The sequence below is a fragment of the Chinchilla lanigera genome, unplaced genomic scaffold (assembly GCF_000276665.1).
Source record: "Chinchilla lanigera isolate Chin_1 unplaced genomic scaffold, ChiLan1.0 scaffold00050, whole genome shotgun sequence".
Lineage (NCBI taxonomy): Eukaryota > Metazoa > Chordata > Mammalia > Rodentia > Chinchillidae > Chinchilla > Chinchilla lanigera.
Window position 1 is genome coordinate 17,670,221 of NW_004955451.1, and position 14,906 is coordinate 17,685,126.

Below are 14,906 nucleotides of genomic sequence, written 5' to 3' on the forward strand. Positions count from 1 at the left end.
CCTCCTGCCTGTCTCCCCGAGTGCTGGGATTACAGGCTACGCCACAGTGCTTGGGTTGCCTTTTCCTATAGGACTGAAACAGAACTTCTTGACTTCCTGTTTTGGTAGATCAGGCCTGACCTCCATCTCATTCACTCCCCCTCTTTCAGAAAAGAGTTTTTTTTCTTCTTTTTTTCCAGTACCGGGAATTGAACTCACAACCTCGCGCTTGCCAGGCAGGCACTGTGCCACTGAGCTAAATCCCCAGCCCCTCAGAAAAGAGCTTTATACTTTCGCTCCCTGTCCAGAGCCGAGAAGGTCCCCCGTTGAGCATAAGCACTGCTGAGGGAGGAGACCGGATGGCGGCTAGGCTCAGGCGAGAAGAGCAGCCTCTCAGAGGAGGCCTCACCATGGTTTGAGGGGTGTCAGGAGGTCCCCGGTGCCTCCCTGCACCATGGCTCACACTCACTGACTTGAGCCCCACAGCAGCCCAGCTGTACAGCAGATGCAGCCGCAGGGACAGGGTCGGCCCTGTACCCACTCACCACGTACAAGACCTGGCAGCCACACTGCCCAGCGCTCGGGCCCTAACCAGGGTCTGCGGGATTTCTCGTAACGTCCCATTAGGCACACTTTAGTCTTTTCTCACCGAAGCGGAAATTGCGCTTCCGTAATTAATCCAATTCTACGTGGCTGGCATGAGGTGAAGACAAGATGACCCCAGAGCCGGGCATGGTGGCCGTGACATGGAAGATGAAACCCCAAGGGGCTGAGGGCTCTGGCGCCAACCCGCAGAGACCCACAACATGCCAACCGTGGAGCCCACCATGCCCCTGAGCAGAAGCCAGCACACACAGTGGAGTTGCCCCGGGCACTCAGGTCAAGTCAGACCACCTAAGCCCAGCATCCCAAGACAGCGCCCCACCTTATCAGCCCGTTGACCTCGTCCACGATGTGTCGCAGCTTGTAGTAGGCGTCGGTGGGCGGCAGCTTCAGCTCCAGGATGAGCCGATCGATCTTGTTGATGCACACGGTGACCGCCAGCCTCTCCTGCACAGCGTGCTTGATCAGCCGCTCCGTGTTCAGCATCACCTGGCGGGGGGAGCTCAGAGGTGGGACGTGGCAGGGACGGTGGAGTGAGGAAGGGCCGGGAAGCAGCTGGTGCCGCAGGAAGGGCATGCAAGGGCCTGGGGGCCTGGGGGGCGCCTGGGGGCCTTGGGCCGGACTGCTCCATACCACGGCAGAACTGGGATGGCTATGGCGCTGGGAGGAATCGGGATTTGGGTGAACAAATGCTGCTCTTTTCTTCCTTCATCTGTGGTGCTGGGGATGGAACCCAGGGCCTTACACACACTGGAAAGCGCCCACACCGAGCTGCAGCCCAGCCCGCACAGACGATTCCAGCGCAAGGTGTGCGAAGTTTGTAGGCAGGTGGGAGGGGCTTCCAGCGGCCTGGCCCAGGAGTGCTGCATCTGGCAGCTAAGAGCACGCCCTGAGCGCTTTTTCTCTTTTCGCAGCACTGGGGACTGAACTCAGCCTCCACTCAGCTCTACCCTCACCTTCTCAGCCCCTTCTTATATTTTCATTTTGAGATAAGGTGTCACTGAATTGCCCAAGATGGGTTCAAACTTGCAATCCTCCTGCCTCAGCCTCCCAGAGTGCTGGGATGATAGGTGTGCACCACCATGCTGGGCTTACTACCCAGATGTCTGCTTCTAACACCGGGCCCCACTTGGAGGAGAGAGTTCCTCGACAGAGCAGCTAATCCCAGGGCTGGAGCAAGGACAGCACAAGATGAGAACATTTTCTATGCCAGAAGGTCAGAAGTCCCCAGGATGGGACAGGCGCTGGGAGTGAGCGGCCAAGCCAAGGGGCGGCACAGCCAAGCCGCCTCGAGAGCACTGAGGCACGAGGGTAGCTGTGGGCTTCGACCCCCCGGATGTGCCACGCTGGCCATCGGCCGGCGAGCAAGTCTTCCAACCAAGCATACAGAAGAAAGGAAAGTAGCCGCCGTGCGGCCCTCACCCGCACCCCAGCACTCAGAGAGGCTGAGGCGAGGGGACTGCTTTCAATCCTTCAAGCCCAGTCTGGGCAACTCAACGAGACCCTGCCTCAAAATAAAAATATGAAGAAGGGCTGGGGATGTAGTTCAGTACATCCCAAGTACCATCACCTGGGTGAAATCCAAGTAATATAAAAAAAGGGTAAATCCTTACCTGCAACAACCAGAGACAAAGACCAAAAAACCATCAAAGGACGGTAAGTAAAACTATAGGTGAAGTTCGCTATGCAATCGAATCCTCAAAGTCACCACCCACGGGTTAACTGTACCCTGAAGAAACACAGCTGACCCACCGGGGCCAAGTGACCAAAGGTAATGTCGCGGTCTACGGGACAAGCGGCCGCGCTGTGCTCCTGATGAGGGCGGTAGGCGCTTTACGGAAGCAGCACTCCTGACAAAATAACCTGAAGCCAATCGTAAGGAAACAAACCCACACTGCACAAGTACTCTTCCAAAAATGCCAGCCTCCAAGAGATCAAGAGAAGCTAGAGAGCAGTTCCAGTGAAAGAGCCTGCACACACAGCCCCGCCAGCACGGGCCACCCTCAGGGTGGTGAGGTTGACCAGTCCAACAGTGCCGCACCACAGGGAGCCTTCCCGAGCCTGGGCATTGCACTACGTCCTTACAAAATAAGTTCCCGAACACTTTCCTTTCAAACAGCTCAAAGGGGAAAGACCCCCAGGGGAGTGTGTAAAAGACTCACAACGTAAACGAAGGTGAGTTCCTTGTACTGTTCATGCAACACTTTGCTAAGTGAAATTCTTCCTACAAGCGCATTTAAAAAGACAACTCTGGCTCCCACTGCTGGCGCTCATCAGGGACAACACAATCCGGGTGGGCCTGGTTACTCTTCCAACTTAGAGCTGTGAGACCCTCTGGCCTTTCAACTGCAACCTCTCAAAGCTCACGAATCCTCCAATCTTGCTCATGACTTCCGCTCCTCCTCCCATTCCTTCATGCTGCTCCCTCCGTCTCGGGGCTTCCTAGACCACCGTGGGTCCCACCACTGGAGTGGCAGGGAGCGAAGGGACCTTCACCTGCTACCCCGTCAAGAGCCTCTGCCCCACAGACACCTGTGTCGCCAACTCCGAGATAGTGCCCCGGCCGTGGCCGGTGTGGGGAGCATCACAGGGCAGCACCGGGGCACAGGTGTACTCACCCCCTCCGCGGCGTCAATGAACAGGACCACACCATCAGAGATGCGCAGGCCGGCAGTGACCTCATCAGAGAAGTTCACATGACCTGAAAGGCAAGGCCGAGTAAGTGACACCTGGGCAGCGGGGTGTGTGTGTGTGTGTGTGTGTGTGAGAGAGACCTGGGGCACTGCAAAGTTCTGCCCCCCAGCACCCTTTCCTGCCTCCCAGGCCACTCTGGGAGGAAGCTTCACGTGGCAACTTAGGCATGGAGGACAGAGCATGACCCGCAGGTGCACAAACTGCCCTGGGCAGGAAGGGCGGTCTTCCCAGGTGGGTGAAGGCAGAGGTAGCCTGGGCTCCGGGTGCTGGTGAGGGGTAGGCCATACAGGGGCTGCAAAGTGTAAGTCCTCCAGGCAGCACTGAGGGTATCAGAGCCTGGAGAGCCCACAGGACACTTAAGGGCAGTCTCTCCTGGGAGTGGAGGGAGGGCTGCAGAGGACACAGGCCTACCAGCAGGAAGTCGGGGATGTCCCACCTGGAGTGTCCATGATATTGAAGAGGTACGATTTGCCCTTGGTGTCCGGCAAGACCACCGTCACAGGAGTGCTCTTGATGCCCACGCCTCTCTGAAAGGCAGCAGCCGTCAAGGGCCTGCCTATGGCAGAGGCTGCGCACCTGGCGCATCTCCACCCTCAGCTCCCCTGTGGCAGGGGTTTCCGCCCAGGCCTCTAACCAGCTCTGAAGACAAAACACCTTCAGCAGCACTGGGGGGGAGGGGTGAAGTGGGGCTAGAACTGACTCATACGTAAGAAAGGACAAAAGTAAATGAAGAGCGCTAGTGATGTGGCTCAGTGACACAGCACTTGGCTAGCAGGACCTGGGTTCGCTCTTTAGCATCATAGAAGAAAAGGAAAACAGCTGTGACGGTTGTGTCTTGATGTCCCCTTAAAGCCTCATGCAGTCACAGGCGGGGCTTTTTCAGAGGTGGCTGACTCTGGAGTGTGTGACGCTGGGGTTAAGGGTGTGTGATTACTAAATGAGTCAGCTGATTGCTTTGGTACCACCCTAGTTCTAGCAACCTAGACAGAGTATAAAAAGGGCAGAGGGACACTGAGGCCCCTTGCTTGCTTTGCTACCTTCTGCCTGCCATGGACTGTTTCTCTTCCACCATACCACCCTGCCTTGCAGCCAGCCCATTATAGACTGCAACCTCTACAAACTGTGAGCCAAATAAACCTTTCCTCTCTCAACTTTGGGTATCAAGTACTTTGTTACAGCAATGAGAAAAGTAACTAAGAATTTGGTACCAGGAGTGGGGTTATTGCTCTGACAACCTGACCATGTGGTTCAAGAGCCTCTGTGACTGGCTTGTGGAAAGAGTTTGGAATGATTTGGAGATGACAGCTGAAAAAGCAGAATTGGAATGACTTAGCCTCTACTTGATGGGAGATTCCGGTCAGTGCTCAGAAGACCAGAATGCTGACAGAAATGATGCCAGTCAAAGATCTAAATATTAAAACAGAAACACTAAATTTATTGGAAGAGAAAGTAGGTAAAAGTCTTGACGACATTGGGGCAGGCAGAGAGTTCATGAACGAAAACCAAACTACATGGGAAATACTTCGAAGAATCAACAACTGGGATCTCATCTTACTGAAAAGTTTTTGCACACCTAAGAAATCACCAGTAAAGTAAAAAGAAAACCCACGAATTGGGAAACAATTTTAGCCAACTGCCCCTCAGACAAAGGATTTCTATCTAGGACATATAAAGAATTTAAAAAAAACAAGCTCCCCAAATTCAAAGACCCAATCCAAAAATGGGCATCTGAGATGAATACACTTCTCTAATGAAAAGATACTAATGGTGAATAAATACATGAAAAAATGTTTAACATCATTAGTCATTTGAGAAATGCAAATTAAAACAACACTGAGATTCCATCTCACTTCAGAAAGAATGGCTATCATCAAGAAATCAACCACTAACAAATGCTGGAGAGGCTTGGGGAGAAAGGAACCCTATTCCACTGCTGGTGGGAGTGTAGATTGGTGAAACCACTGTGGAGATCAATTTGGAGATTCCTCACAAAACTAGGATTGGAAGTCCCATTGAAGCTGGCTATTCCCCTTCTGGGTATTTTCCCAGAATTAAAGACATCATACCACAGCGATATATATGCACCCATGTTTATAGCAGCACAATTCGTGATAGCTAAATCTTGGGAACAACCCAGATGCCCATCCACTGAGGAATGGATAAAAAAGATGTGGTATTTTTATACAGCGGAGTATTACTCAGCTAATAAAAAAGATAATCTCGAGGCTTTTGTACATAAACGGATGCAACTAGAGACCATACTCATAAATGAAATAAATTGGACCCAGATGGGTAAACATCATATTGTCTCCCTGATGTAGGAACCTGAAAACCTAGGTAAAACTCAAAACATACAATAGATGATAGCAAAGGCAAAGAAACTGCTCAAAGGAACGACTGAGATGAGGGAAAGAAGAAGGAACGCAAAATATAATTATATATATGAATAGCTGCGATAACTGTATTGCGGATGTCTGATGGTGTAGTGAAGTGAACAGTTAATGATTACAATTTTTTATGTTCTGATCAATTGTGCCTGCTTGTGTCTGGTGGTCTGAGCAACTGATTTCAAGGTAACAATATGCAATGGAATTACAACGGTGAACTCCTACCATCTTGTCTAGTGAAACTGTATTCTCTCTAATGTTTTATTGAAGAATTATTTTCTTATTCCCTATAATGGTTTGAGCAATCTTTCATTCTTATATCTGGTAATCTGAGCAATGTAGTTAAGGATAGCGATATGTAATGTAACAACCACTGTTGATTCATATTATTTTGTCTTGAGACTCTGAATCACTTTGAATATTCCTGCTTTGATTTGTTTATGTTTGTGATACTGGTATGCCGCTACTGTTCTATTTGTTTGTTTGTTTCTCATTTACTACTCTCTTTAAAATAAAATTAAATTAAATTAAAAAAAAGAAGGAAACCTGGTACCAATCCAGAAGGCCCTGCCATTCAGAAGCAGGAATGGAAGCTATAAAAGAGAGGGGCAAAGACTTCAAAACTTGGAAAGAAAATAATTTCTGACAACGAAATGTAGGTAGCAAAAGGGCACTTTACACATGGAAAGATGGAAAATTTGCCTTTCATGTATGACTTCTAAGGCTGATGTATGTTTCAGAAGAGATCAGTAAACAAGAGAATGAATCAGATGACAAGAAAACAACCAAGAATAGCAAAAGGTCACAAAATACCAGCTGCACAGCAGGCCATGTGCAGTGGTTCTGGCACAGAACTACTGCAGAGACCTTGCTAGTGAAATCACAGATGTTATTACCTGTTATTTGGGTACAAAAGTACTTCAATACTAGTGGTAAAACCATGGTAGACCTGACAGAGAACTGGAAAAAGTTTCAAGACAGGTTTGCAGAAAACTACATAAGTGTTAAGACCAAGACAATTAAAAAAAAAAAAAATGATGCCAGTAAAGACCAGGCTTGAAGGCTGGGCGTAGTGGCACATACCCGTAATCCCAGCACTCGGGAGGCTGAGGCAGGAGGATCATTGTGAGTTCAAGACCAACCTGGGCTACAAAGTGAGCTCAAGGCTAGCCTGAAGTGTATAGCAAGACCCTGTCTCAAAAAGACAAAAAAAAAAAGAGACCAGGCTTGAGATGTTTCCACTGGGAAGACGGACTGCACTGGCTACTGGACTCCAGACAGTGAGTGTTATGCCTTGGCAGAAAATCTGCCTGCATTTTGCTAATGTCCAGAGACTTTGCCTGAGACTAAGATTAAGGGCAGCATGGGGCTGGGGATTTAGCTCAGTGGCACAGCGCCTGCCTGGCAAGTGCAAGGTCATGACTTCAATTCCCGGTACTGGAAAAAAAACAAAAAAAAAAAAAAAAAAAAGGGCAACAGACACATAATCTTGCAGAAGAAATTTCAAGGCAGTCTAATGTTGAGGCAGCACAGTGGTTACTTTTGGGGGCCTTTAACTAGGCTTATGTTGAGAATCAAGACCAAAGAGCCCAACAGAGTGACTCAAATGTTGTGAGTCTGGCCAGAAGGGAAACTCCAGTGAAGTTAGGGCATGCAGAAATGGAACAGAGGAGAAACTGGTCACTAAAAAAGCTAGCAAGAAAAAGCCAAGTATTTCAGAAAAAGATAACAGAAAAGATGGCCGGAAGACATCACAAGAACCAGCAGGACTCCAGCCTTTGCAGCCTCAAGGATTCAAAGGTGAAGGAATTTGCTTTGAGAAAAGAGCCCCCAAACACCATGTTCCAGAATGCTGGTGGCCTAGGGAAGTTGTTCCTCAGGATTTGGTTCACAGGCACTTGAGCCCTACAGCCAAGCAAGAAGGAAGCCCAGCTACAGTTACAGCTGGCAGCAGGCCTCAGCATCACCCACATGGTGCTGGTTTTAGGTATATGCAGAACACAAGAGTTGCGGGGTCAAGAAAGCTCCCATCCAGACTTCAGAAGACCTGGGAGGCCAGGCAGTATGCTCCTGAGTGTGTGTAAAGCTGTGACTGTGAAGCCAAAAGTGCAATGGAGACTCTAGGAGGCTGGAGAAGCCAGGTACATGGATCATCTGAGGAAAGCTGCAAGGAGGAAGCAAAGCCAGCCCAAGAGAGAAGTCATGGGAGCTTCTCTCACATCTTGCTAGACTGCCTTGGATGCTGGACATGGAACTACATGACTTAATGCTTGCCCTGCTGGATTCTGGACTTGCTTTGGTCCCATTCCTTTGTATTCCTTTTGGAATGGAGACAGACAGTCTGTCTTATGCCACTGAATGTGGGAAGTGTTTAACTTTCTTTTCATTTGTACAAGAGCTCACAGCTAAGAGTTTGCCTCAAATCTCAGAGGAGACTTGGGACTTGGATTTTTCAGCAATGCTGAAAGTGTTAGGACTCTGGCAACTCTTGGAGATAGACTAAATGCCTTTTGCATAAAAAGACGCATGAGTCTTTAGGGGACCAGAGGTAGAATGTTATGGGTTGTGTCTAGATGTCTCCCCAAAGCTTCATCTGGTCATAGGTGCGTCTTTTTCAGATGTGGCTGAATCTAGAGTATGCGGCTGATTCATGGTGCAATGCTAGGGTTAAGGGTGCTAGAATTAAGGGTAGGAGACTACTGAATCAGTCCACTGATTGACTTGGTACCACCCTAATCCCAGTAGCCTAGATAGCATACAAAAAGAAAAAGCTGCTAAGGCCCCTTGCTTGCTTTGCTACCTTCTGCCCAGCATGAACCGTTTCTCTGCATACCCTCTGCCATGCCACCCTACCTTGGAGCCAGCTAATTATGGACTGAAACCTCTACAAACTGTGAGCTAAATAAATCTTTTCCCTTTAACTCTGGGTATTTCCTAATTTATCTCAGCAACAACAAAAAAGTAACTAAGACAACCACAAAGCCATTATTAGGCCTTAAGAGAGTCGGAGTCCTAGAATCTTATCGTCTTATACTGGAAACAAAGATATTGTTAAAATGCAGGGGGAGTGAGAAGGGTTTCATTATGTAGCTCAGACTGGCCTTAACTCACAGTTTTCCTACCTCAGCCCCCACCCTGCAAATAACTGAGGTTACAAGCATGTGTATGCCTGGCAGTTTAGAATTTTAAAAAAAAAAATTATAAAAACTATAATAAGAAATAAGTATTTAAGAAACACCCCAAATATATATTTAAAAACGAAAATAGCTAGCAGTCATTGATTTTTTTGTTTTTTCTTTTCTTTGGGAGACAGGGTCTCAATATGTACTTCAGGCTAACCTTGAACTCACTATATAGTCCAGGCTGGCCTCAAACTCATGGTGATCCTCATGCCTCAGCCTCCCAAGTGCTGGGATTACAGGTGTGCACCACCATGCCAGGCTTCACTGATTGCTCACTCAGTGCTGGCACCATTCCAAGTCCCTTCAGCTAGCACTGCTTCCACACTGAGCCTTCCACGTGGTCATTTAGAAAAAGGGACGGAAATAAAGAGAGGCCAAACAGAGGAATAAAAACCTAGATAGGGTGACAAAGAGGAGCTCGGGTGCTGGAACCCATTCTGAGAGGGTCCCAGGGAGACCGCCCTGTGGGCCAAGTCATCTGAGGGATTCTAAGCAGACTTCATTTAAAAACACACACACACACAAGCTTAAATATCCATGGTTTCTCTTGTGTGAGAAACCAAAATTAGACGTAAGGAGCAAAGTAAGAGACGGACAACAGGAAGCAGGGAGACAGACCTTTCTCTAAGAAGGGGACGGAGAGCCGGTGGGAGAGGGTGAAAGAAATTTTGATGCGGCGCAGCTCCACGGCTGGAGGGCAGGCAGCGTGCACTGCAGACACAACTAACAACAAAACCGCGCAGCTCGCAGGCAGCGCCGCCCCGCACAGGCCGTTCTAGGCCACACGGAGCCCGGCACCCCAGGAGGCCTGCCCAGGGCTCTTCCGGATGCCAAAGGGATCACCACTCACGTTCAGTAAAAACACTGCACTGATCTCTGCGAGCACTCGTCCACTGCTCCTGCCCCCTTTGGAAGCAGCACTGGAGGCCTCTTTGCTGAGTGTCTTCACGTGATGTGATCAAAAATACAGTGAACACTGCTACCATCAGCAATCAAAAGGAAAAGCAGCTCCTAAAAACATGACGCGGTGTCCTCACCCGCCTTCGTCACCAGACCTGGCACTGTGTGACTTCTGGCTCTTCCCCAAAAATGACCATGGAAGGGAAGTATTTTGAATCCACTCAAGACACTGAGGCACACAACATCACAGCTGCAGGCACTCAGCAAAGGACTGCAGAGTTGCTACAGAAACTGGCAAGGGTGACGGGGTGAGTGTTCAGAGTGAAAGGAGGGGTCTGCAGGGGACTCATGGCAATGTGACTTTTGTGGTAATAAAATTTTTCTGAAGAATTTGAACATTCACCACATTTTCAATCCTACCCTGCATCACCAGGGGTAACTGGGAAAGGCGTGGGGCTGGCTGAGTGGGCCGCAGACCGCAGTGCTACTCTTGGGTTCCCTACCAACCGGCCTGAGCCTGGCAGACAGGCTGGTTCCCAGGCCCACTCACCTCCTGCTCTGTGAAGAGGATGTCAGTGTAGCACAGCTGGAAAACAAAGCACTGTCAGCACCTGAACTCAGACACCTTCCCCAGACGCCCTCCATCTGCCCACCCCTGCCCAGCGCCAGGTTTCCGCCTCAGGAAGGGCAGAGACTGAAGGCAGCAGGCTCATACAGCAACCGGACTGGGTTTTGGGCGGCAGACGGGGCAGCACTGAGAGGGGGTCTGGCTGGAGCTGAGCAACTCCTAGGAGCACTGCCGGAAGATGCGCCGGCCTTCAAGGAGCCTGGTCAGCCAGTCAACCTGGCCAAGACAGAACACTTCCTGCACTGAGACCCACTGCCCCAGTCAGCCTCACTCACAGGTGTTTAAATTTACCATGGAAACCACAAGGTCCAACTGTATGGTATTTACAGAGCAGGCTATTAACGCGGTGACAGGAGCAAGCAGGCTGTGTCAGCCAGACGCACCGTAACTGAGGAGGGGTCCCCAGGGCGGGATGGATCGTCTAAAACACTTCTGGGTAACATTCAAGGCTCCTGAGAAAGCCGGAGGGTTTTCCTACAGCCTATTAACAGAGGCCAGAGGAGAAGGCTGACCCTGTCGGCACCATGTTTGCTGCGCGAAGGGTAAGGGGAGGAGACGCATCCCCTGCGCTCGGGATGGCTTGCCCTCAACGCGCCAGCCCCACTTACATCCTGGTCGTAGCGCTTTCGGATTTCTGGGTGCGTCTGCTCTATTAAGCAATCCACAAAGCAGGTCTGAAAGGGAAGAGGTGGTGAGGACCTGCGGCCCAGAGGCCAACCTACCGCGCCCCTCCGCTTGCTCCCAGCGCGCCCCACGGTGTAGGGATGAGGGGAGCAGTACGGAAAGCACAAGGTCAGACAAAGGCTCCCTGGGACAGGCCACGCCCAGGAAACAGTCTCCTAAGAATCAGGGTGAGGCTTGCTTTTGCTGATTCAGATGCAGGCAGAGGCTCAGGTAGCAAGGGGCTGGGGGTGGAGCACCAGCCGTGGGAAGAACCAGGCCCCGCCCTGCCAGGGCTTCCAGCCAGGGCGCCAGCTCCCACAGCCATGATTCTGAGGGCCCACAGGGGAACAGGGCCAGGGGAGCCCGAGCCCAGCAGCCCCAGGCTCACCTTGCCATGGTGGAGATGGCCGCAGAGTGTCACGTTTCGGATGAGCTCCGAGTTGTCCATCAGATCCGCCAAGAAGCTGAAAAGGAGGAGAGCGAAGAAGAAAGGGCTGATCAAATGTGGGGCGCTGCACAGGCAGTCCAGGCCGTCAGCTGGGACCGTCGTCCTGGCTGCCTCGGCAGGCACAGAGCAGAAGAGACTGTCCGTGCGGGGGCCGGACGTGATCCGGATCAAGTATCTTGGCGATTTCGCCAGCAAAATAGTGGTTGGCTGATTGGTTGGCTGGCGGCTTTCTGAGACAGGGCTTTGCAGGTTAGTGCAGGCTGGGCTTGAACGCACTGGCTGGCACCACCACACCCGGCAATAACGAGATTTAAAATGAAGAACACCACCAAATACCTGAAGTAACACAGACTCATGAGAAGTATCCCTTTAAGAAGCTTTAGGGGCCGGGAATTTAGCTCAGTGGCACAGTACCTGCCTGGCAAGTATAATGTCCTGAGTTCAATTCCTGGTACCAGAAAAAAAAAAAGCTTTAGGTTAATTGGGTGTGGTGGCCCATACCTATAATCCCAGCACTCAATAGGCTGAGGCAGGAGGATTGCACTGTGTTCAAGGCCAGCCTGGGCTATATAGTGAGATCTTCTCTCAAAAAAAATAAGTATTAAAAGTTGAAAATTTTAAAAAAAGAACAAAAACCTTTCGATTAGCTGAGTAGGGCAGGGTAAATCTATAACCCTGGCAATGAGGGAGGCAGGAGCTCAAATTTAAGGCCAGCCTTGGCAATTTACCAAGACCCTACCTCAAAGTAAGGTACAAAAAGGGCTGGGAACACCCTGGGTTCACCTCAGGTTACAGATGGTCCACAGATGCCAAGGGGGCTCAGCGTCGCTCCAGGAGCTTCTCTGGAGGAGGCATCAGAGCCAGCACACATGGCCCTCTGGAAACCCACACTGATCTGCGGCTCTGTGGCAGGACACCCACCCCAGCACAGCCCGCACCACCCACACACAGCCTCAGGGTGACTTGGGCTTCCAAGCATCAAGTCTGTTCCCGAAGATCAGAGATTTAAACAGCCACAATTTAGAATGCAGAGGAATAGGAAGCAAGTTCTGAAGGTTACTGAGAAGTTATTTTCAGTCTGAAGGAGCTGAGCACAATGATGCATGCCTGTAATTCCAGCAAGCTGGAAGGCTGAGGCAGGAGGATTCCAAGTTTGAATCCAGCCTGGGCAGCGCAGTGACCTAACCGATGGAGAAAGCAGCTCAATGCAAATCCCAGTGTGAAAAAAAATAATAATCAAGTTTTAGAGGAAGAAGAAAGACCTGAGATCTACAGGAAAGAGAAAAGACTGAATTCAGATGTCCGAGAGCCGTGCAGGCTGAGGCAAACTGCCAGATCACAGGCACTGCGGCCATGCACGGCCTCTCCACCCAGGACACGCCCCCTCGGGGGACCGGAAGCTCCTCCTGAGGCTGGGCCTGGACTTACTCCATCTCGTACACCGTCAGGGGCAGCGTCTGCTCCATCAGCGTGAACTTCTTGGTCTTCACGGGCTTAATAATGGGCTCTAGAGGGAACAAAGCCAGGGCATGCAGTCAGCGGAAAGCAGAAGTGGAGCCTTATTCTAGAGGACGGAGCCTCGAGACACAGGACACGCGACACCAGCATACGTCACGCTCAAAGGCCACTCGTGCTGAGACCGTCTGGGGGTGCAGTCAGCACGAGGCTGAGGCCTCGAGGGAACGTGGGCCGCAGAGCATGGGCCTGGAGGCCTTTGGAGGAAGGGGAAGGAAGGGTCAGGTCGGGGCCACTGTCCCTTCAGAGCCCTCCTCGCTTTCCCGACACGGCTGCTTTCCAGAAGACTAACAGAGACCATGGAGACCACAGAGGCAGAGGCTCTCCGGACACAGGCAGATCCTAACATCGCCCTCTAAGCACACGGCTTGGCCAGCAGCAAACAAAGGGTTTCACAGGGTTAATGCAAAAACAAAGTAAAACAAAGGCCGGGCGTGGTGGCGCACGCCTGTAATCCCAGCACTCGGGAGGCTGAGGGAGGCTGAGGCAGGTGGATAGTTGAGACCAGCCTGGGTTACAAAGTGAGTTCAAGGCCAGCCTGAACTGCACAGCGAGACCCTGTCTCAAAAAAGACAAAAAAAAAAAGGTAAAACCAAACCAAACCAAACCCGGGGTAGCTGAACCTTCCCTGGGAGTGGTGGAGCCAGGCTTCACTGAGGCTGAGGCCAGAGGCTCCCCGCCCTGCTACTCCCGGGCCCAGCCCCTCCCGCACCTGTGAGCGGCTGGGTGTCCTCCTCCTGCACGATGGTCTCCACCTCGGGGCCGTACACCTCCTCGGCTGTGGGGTAGTACTTCTTGTCCTCGTGCAGCACCACCTCCATCCCGGCGTGGTCCTCATCGTGCTCCCCCACCTCGTCGTCATCGTCATCCTCGTCCATCTGGGGCAGAGAGGGAGCGGGCAGAGCTGTGCAGAGTCCGGGCCGGAGGCCGAGGGGACAAAGGCTCCCCATGACGAGAAGGACGAGAACACTGCCTCACACACGCGGCCGCGCGGAGCGGGGACAGGCGCCAGCAGCTACAGGACAGCCTCTCTCACTCTCAAATCAGACATGTCCCCTTCTAACTGCAGGCCACTGGCCAGGAGGACTGAGCCAGGGCAAACAAAGGACTCCTCACGGCATGCACTTTTCAGGGGAAAAGGCAAAAACCAGGAGCCAGAGGCAGATACTGGGAACATGCCACTGTCAATTTCCACAGATGCAGGGAACCGTTTTTGAAAAATAAGTTGGTGACAGACAGTGAGGGGCTGGGAGGAGGCAGAGAACGAAACCGTGGAAGACAGGATGGCAGCACCCCAAACCTTAACCTGAGTCCTACATGTGCCCCCAAGATGTGACACACCAGAGCCCCAGGAGCTTCCAGATGAGTGCTCCCGCAGCACTCCTGACAGCCGAAGGGCAGAAACAGCTGTGCCAGTGCCGGGGGGACGGAGAAATGAAATGTGTTGCGCTCACACAACAGGACGGCATTCAGCAGCAAGAAGACACCCGGCTCTACATGCAGAGGCCACATGTGGCTGAACCTGGGCACCACCAGGAAAGAAACCAGGCCCTGTGTCCATTACCGTCTCATGCTGGTGACAGGAAAGGCTCAGAGCAGACACAGAGGGACACAGAACAGTGTGGTGGGGTTGCCCAGGCAGACTGACACCACTCAGTGGTCAGTCACTCACAGTGATCCTCCTGCCTCAGCCTCCCCAGTCCTGGGATTACCGGGGTGAGTCACCACACCTGGCTGGCCGTGGTCTTAGTACTTTGAAAAAACTTTGAATCTCCATCCATTCTGGTCTAAAGCCTACAAGGAATATCCTGAGTGCCACCTAGCACCAAAAAGTCTGCCTTGCCGGGCATGGTGGTGCACGCCTATAATCCCAGCACATGGGAGGCTGAGGCAAGAGAGGATCGTTG

At 51.5% G+C, this 14,906-nt stretch overlaps 1 protein-coding gene across 1 annotated transcript in view; it reads right to left on the minus strand.

Moving 5' to 3' along the window:
- Positions 1–14,906, minus strand: part of Eftud2 (elongation factor Tu GTP binding domain containing 2) — a 34,459-nt gene that overhangs the window by 14,562 nt on the left and 4,991 nt on the right. The window contains exons 3-10 of the mRNA XM_005394553.1: positions 13,712–13,877; positions 12,913–12,991; positions 11,425–11,500; positions 10,982–11,047; positions 10,296–10,331; positions 3,713–3,803; positions 3,201–3,283; positions 905–1,071 (exon numbers count right to left, since the gene is read on the minus strand). Coding sequence (XP_005394610.1) covers positions 905–1,071; positions 3,201–3,283; positions 3,713–3,803; positions 10,296–10,331; positions 10,982–11,047; positions 11,425–11,500; positions 12,913–12,991; positions 13,712–13,877 — 764 coding nt within the window. The remainder of the gene's footprint in view (positions 1–904; positions 1,072–3,200; positions 3,284–3,712; positions 3,804–10,295; positions 10,332–10,981; positions 11,048–11,424; positions 11,501–12,912; positions 12,992–13,711; positions 13,878–14,906) is intronic.